This window comes from Lemur catta, chromosome 8 (genome assembly GCF_020740605.2).
Source record: "Lemur catta isolate mLemCat1 chromosome 8, mLemCat1.pri, whole genome shotgun sequence".
NCBI classification, from domain to species: domain Eukaryota; kingdom Metazoa; phylum Chordata; class Mammalia; order Primates; family Lemuridae; genus Lemur; species Lemur catta.
Genome location: NC_059135.1, coordinates 56,369,941 through 56,376,230, shown reverse-complemented (window position 1 = coordinate 56,376,230; position 6,290 = coordinate 56,369,941). Strand labels below are relative to the sequence as shown.

The 6,290-nt window shown below is 41.3% G+C and overlaps 1 protein-coding gene across 1 annotated transcript in view; it reads right to left on the bottom strand.

The window, feature by feature from the left end:
* Nucleotides 1–3,136: 3,136 nt before the first annotated feature.
* LRP2 (LDL receptor related protein 2) overlaps nucleotides 3,137–6,290 on the bottom strand; it is a 195,954-nt gene continuing 192,800 nt past the window's right edge. The window contains exons 78-79 of the mRNA XM_045558741.1: nucleotides 4,852–4,923; nucleotides 3,137–4,669 (exon numbers count right to left, since the gene is read on the bottom strand). Coding sequence (XP_045414697.1) covers nucleotides 4,508–4,669; nucleotides 4,852–4,923 — 234 coding nt within the window. The 3' untranslated portion in view covers nucleotides 3,137–4,507. The remainder of the gene's footprint in view (nucleotides 4,670–4,851; nucleotides 4,924–6,290) is intronic.

Sequence of the window (6,290 nt, the reverse complement as noted above, 5' to 3'; positions counted from 1 at the left end):
AAAGTGGGTGTTGAGCAGGTCAGGCTTTACTTAACTGGCCAGGGAATGCAGTCGGGGCACAGCTCACAGATCAGCTTCTCACTGTGTGAGAGGGGAGGGGGTTAGAATACGAGATTTCCTTTTTTTTTTTTTTTTTTTTGAAGCCGGTCTCGCTCTGTCACGTGGGCTAGCGTGCAGTGGCATCACCATAGCTCACTGCAACCTCAAACTCCTGGGCTCAAGTGACCCTCCTGCCTCAGTCTCCCAAGTAGCTGGGACTACAGGCGTGTGCCACCATGCCAGGCTAATTTTTCTATTTTTTTTTTTTAGTAGAGATAGGGTCTCACTCTTGCTCAGGCTGGTCTCAAACTCCTGACCTCGAGTGATCGTCCCGCCTCGGCCTCCTAGAGTGCTAGGATTACAGGCGTGAGCCACCACGCCTGGCCTAGGATTTCTTTTAATGAAGGGCTTGGGTATTAAAAGCCATTATAATCAATATTGTTAAAATGTCCATAATGCCCAAAGTGATTTAGAGATTCAGTGCAATTCCCATCAAAATACTAATGTCTTTTTTCACAGAATTAGAAAAAAAAAAAATCCTAAATTTCATACGGAATAAAAAAATAGCCTGAATAGTCAAAGCAATTCTAAGCAAAAAGAACAAATCTGGACCCATCACATTACCCAACTTCAAATTATACTACAAGGCTGTAATAAGGAAAACAGCATGGTACTGGTATGTAAATAGACACATAGATCAATGCAACAGAATAGAAAACCCAAAAATATAGCCATATACCTACAACCAACTGATCTTTGAGAAAGCAGACAAAAGCATACACTGGGGAAAGGACACCCTATTCAACAAATGGTGCTGGAAAAATTGGAGAGCCACATGCAGAAGAATGAAACTGGATGTCTATCTCTCACCATACACAAAAAATAACTCAAGATGGATTAAGGTCTTAAATGTAAGACGTGACACCATAAAAATTCTAGAAGAAAACTTAGGACAAATTCTTCTGGACATTGACCTAGGCAAAAAATTTATGACTAAAACCCCAAAAACAAATACAACAAAAACAAAAATAAATAAATGGGATTTAAACTAAAAAGTTTCTGCACAGTAAAAGAAATGATCACAGTAAATAGACAACTTACAGAATGGGAGAAAATATTCACAAACTATACTTTGGACAAAGGACTAATATGCAGAATCTACAAGAAACTCAAACAAATTGGCAAGAAAAAAACAAATAACCCCATTGAAAAGTGGGTAAAAGACAGGAACAGACATCTTTCGAAAGAAGATACACAAATGGCCAATAAACATGAAAAAATGCTCAACATCACTAATCATCAGGGAACTGCAAATTAAAACCACAGTGAGATACCACCTCACTCTGGTCAGAATGGCCATTATTAAAAAAAAAAATAGATGGTGCGGATGTGGTAAAAAGGGAACACTTATACACTGTTTGTGGGAATGTAAATTAGTACAACTTCTATGGAAAACAGTATGGAGATTCCTCAAAGAACTAAAAGTAGACCTACCATTCGATCCAGCAATCCCACTACTGGGTATCTACTCAAAGGGAAAAGAAGTCATTTATATTAAAAAGATACAGGCACTTCTATGTTTATTGCAGCAAAATTCACAGTTGCAAAGATATGGAATCAACCTAAGTGCCCATTAACGGATGAATGGATAAAGAAAATGAATTATATATGAACCATAACATACTACTCAGCCATAAAAAGAATGAAATGCCTTTTGCAGCAACTTGGATGGAACTGGTGACCATATCCTAAGTGAAGTACCTCAGGAACAGAAAAACATACTGCATGTACTCATTTATAACTGGGAGCTGAATGATGGGGACACACAGTCATACACGGTGGTATAGGGGACTTTGGAGACGCACAAGTGGGGAGGGTGGGAGGAGGGGGAAGGATCAAAATTTCCCTATCGGGTACAATGTGCACTATTTGGGTGACAGGTACACTAAAAGCCCTGACTTAATCACCAAACAACTCATTCACATATCAAAAAACCACCTGTGCCCCCTAAATCTATTGAAATAAAAAATAAAACCAAAAACAGTACGGTTGGGCACGGTGGCTCACACCTGTAATCCTAGCACTCTGGGAGGCCAAGGAGGGTGAATCGTTTGAGCTCAGGAGTTTGAGACCAGCCTGAGCAACAGCGAGACCCCATCTCTACTAAAAATAGAAAGAAATTAGCTGGACAACTAAAAATATATAGAAAAAATTAGCCAGGCATGGTGGCTCATGCCTGTAGTCCCAGCTACTCGGGAGGCTGAGGCAGGAGGATTGCTTGAGCCCAGGAGTTTGAGGTTGCTGTGAGCTAGGCTGATGCCACGGCACTCTAGCCAGGGCAAAAGAGCGAGACTCTGTCTCAAAAAAAAAAAAAAAAAAAAAAAAAAAACACAAAAAACCCCAGTAATATTGAGAAAGAAGAGCAGCTATTTCCATGAATATTTAGAATAGTAGTTCTCAGCCCTGGCTGTGCATTAAATTCACCCAAGGAGTTTTTAAAAACATAGATGGCTCTTCCATTTCCCTGCTACTTTGTAAATGATGCTAGTCATGGCTATTGATTGAGGGTGTACTTTATGCCAGGCCTGTACTCTTTACACACCTTTTCACATTGGACTCTTACAACCAACCTCCCTATTTTACAGAAGCAGCAGTGAGGCTCAGAGGATGAACAGCAGGAGGATGGCCTACCCCCTTTGCTGAAAGGAGCTGGCTGGGAAACTGTCCTCTTGGCAAATGACCGTCACTAGGGGAAGCTAGTTATCTGAGGAACAGGACCAGCTACCCTTCCTCCCTGGACAGCATCAGCCACACACAGCATTAAGGGCTGGCCATATTGACAGCCACGTGGGACTGTGACATCTGCTAGTTTCTGGAGACCTGTTTGTTTTCTTTCCTAAAGCTTATTCCAGAATGTCATGGACACAAACAAAATGAATGCAGAGGCTCACTGATTTCCAAACAAATTGCTCTGCATTCATTTCCAGGAAGGAGTGGCACAGCACTGTGGTGACTGAGAGCAATCAAAGCCCTGAGCTGCCTACACAGCAAAATACAGTTGATTTATGAGCAGGGCTTACGAAGCACACAGGAGACATCTGATAAAATACACTTTTATTAGAAATTTTTCAGCAGCATCATTTCCAGTTGCTTTTCTAATCAAAGTACATTTCAAAGTACTCAAAATATGAGCAAAAAATATTTTGAGAACTCAGGAATAAAATAATCAGTAGTACATGTTTCATTCATCCATCCGTCCATCCATTCATTCATTGTTTAGCCAATGTGCAATATTAGCACAGAGAACCAGGGAAGCTACTTGCTATGGAAATTGTATATTCCTGCCACGGTTCCTGTTGTGGAGACTATAGCAACTATTCAAGAGAAGAGCTGGGCTGCACAGTACATTCCGATACAAATGCACAGGTTTAGCCAAAGGACCTAAAAAATAGGCTCAATAAGAACGGCTTCCCTTTCGTGTTCAACTTAGGAAATAAATAGTCATTATAATGATATTTTCACACATAGAAACAAGAACCCAGCTGAGGCTTTGTTCAACTGGTATTTGTTTTGCACCTTACTTTATGAAGACACAGATTTGGTTTTAGTAATTTAGATACGGAGATCCAGTTACCAGGGTAGGTGACCACCTGAGATGCCAGGCAAGGGCAGAAATTGCTCTGGGGTCCATCAAGAGAAGGAGATCATTCGATTAAATACAAACTCTACGCAGGACACTTGCACTTAATGACATGGGATTTCCTCACAGACATTACAGATAAAAATGTTGACTTGGCAGCTAGTGAGAACACATATGAAATGGAGTATTCTGGTTTAACACCACAAATGTGCAGAAAGGTGAAAATGAATTGCTTTTTCTACCTTCTGTATTGTCTGAGGTGTCTACAGTCAAATCAAGGTATCCATGCAACACAGTAGCCTCTATCAATATACCTATGAATCGAGTTGACATGTAATATTGAATATTAATTAAGTGCTCGTGTAAAAATGGACCCAACAGTGAGGCCCGGATTCCTTTCCTGGATCATTTTATAGGAAATATTAGTGGTGCCTCTTCTTTAGACATGGCTACAGGCCCCAAGTCAATTCCTTTCCTCATCAGATCATTTACTATAATGATCACCAACCAAATCAGTAGACACTGTTATTAGCAAATTCAGTAAGTGATAATCTTTCCAAAATTTACAAATGTACAATGTATTTATAGCATTACCTTCAGACAGTCTCAGTGCAAAGATATACATATAGTACATCATGATAATTGTTTGTAAAAATATGAGATGGCATAAGTAAAAAAAAAAAAAGGCACACATTTCCAACTATAAGCAAACAGGGAAAAAAATATATATTTTTATAAAGTACTGAATGTTAACTTTTTTTTCATCTGTTTGTAAAAAATATATGTGCAAAAGTGTGTTTCTAATTATTCCCTAAGTAGCTGGCATAGCTATACCTCAGAGTCTTCTTTAACGAGATTTGCGGTGTCTTTAAAAGTGTCTTCTGTTGCAGTATAGGTGGGAGTTGGGTTTCTTTTTGGAGAAGCTTTAGCAGGGAGAGAAGGTGATGGAGGTGGGGCCGCAGCAACGCTGTCTTTTGGCGAGTTCTCCATCTAAGACCACAACAACACAGGAATCAGCCATTTATTCCCCCAACATGACCAGAGACAGTTTTTCATGAAGAAGACTAATTGTGGTTCATCTGCTCAGAAAAATCTAAGTGTGTCTCCAATCTAGCCAAGCAAATGATTTCTATGAAAGAATGTCTGTGCTAAGAAAAGTTGTTAAAAATTACCTCTGCATAGATTGGATTTTCAAAGTTGGTACTTTGTTTAGGTTTTCGTTTGAAGATATTCCATTTTGTCGCCTAAATGAAAAGGGGAAAACAAAAAAATTTTCAGTAATGGAATGTTTTGTGGGTTTCTTTCCCCCTGTGTAGATTTTAAAAATTTCTTCTCACTGAAGGATAAAGCAATTTGGGACCTGGGACCATGTGATTTGACCCATGTGGTAGGCTGGTCCCCGAACAGCAGTAACTGAAACTCTCTGGGCTCTTTTCACCTAAAAATACTTCCTCGATTTGGATTTTTTTTTTTTTTTTGAGACGGAGTCTCACTCTGTCGCCTGGGCTAGAGTGTAGTGGCATCATCATAACTCACTGCAACCTCAAACTCCTGGGCTCAAGCAGTTTGTTCTCCTGCCTCAGCCTCCCGAGTATCTGGGACTATAGGTAAGCTCGGCTAATTTTTTTCTATTTTTAGTAGAGAAGGAGCCATGCCCTTGCTCAGGCTGGTCTCGAACTCCTGACCTCAAGCGATCCTCCCGCCTCAGCCCTCCAAGTGCTAAGACTACAGGCGTGAGCCACCACGCCCGGCCCTTGATTTGGAATTTATAGTTCACAGAATCTGTGCCACAGTATCTACAAGCTTCAACCAGCAGATCACTCTGACTACCTTAGTACAAAGAGGACAAATAAAACAGAGACGCGCAAGATGCATCTGGAGAAAAAGAAGTTTCTAGGGCTGCCTGAAAACTGGGAGGAAAAGCCAAATAGTAACTCTGCTTTTCTAAAGTAATGTCTTAACCTTTGGCCAACTCGGGAGTATCCTTTCTCCCTTCATCACTTCCTTTCTATAATCATAATAATAGTGATAACAAAAGCAACTAACATTTACTGAATGCTTACTCTGTGTCAGGAATTATTCTAAGGGTGTTACAGGTTTCTGACGGCGATTTCTTAACAACCCTTTGAGGTAGGTACAATTATTACCCCTATTTTACACATGCTGAGTCACAGTGAGATGAATAACTGCCTAAATTGTAGGCAGAAGAGCAGGCAGTGACTCCTCAGGGGACTCAGAGGCCCCTAAACCAAAGAACCCAAAGAGAATCACCCTGGACCCTGGTGTGTGCCCCCCCCCAACCCCATTACTGAAAAGTTGCCTGCAGTGCTGGCCACAGCCCTGGCTGCCGGGTAAAACCTGGCCGAAAGGAACAGACAGCTGACTCCAACAGGGAGCCGAGGTAGCCCCCGTGGGTTATGGGGTGTCCCTTACTCTCTGACAGTAGGGACAACGTGTGAAGGAGTGGGGAGCCCATGACTGCAGGAGAAGCAGAAGAAGTCACCCACTCCACTCTGACCCACATCTAAGTGAGTGCCCTCTCTGTAGCTGGTGCCACCAAGGGGAAGATGAAGACACATTCAGGCCAGAGCCCTGCCCCTGGGAGCTTTAT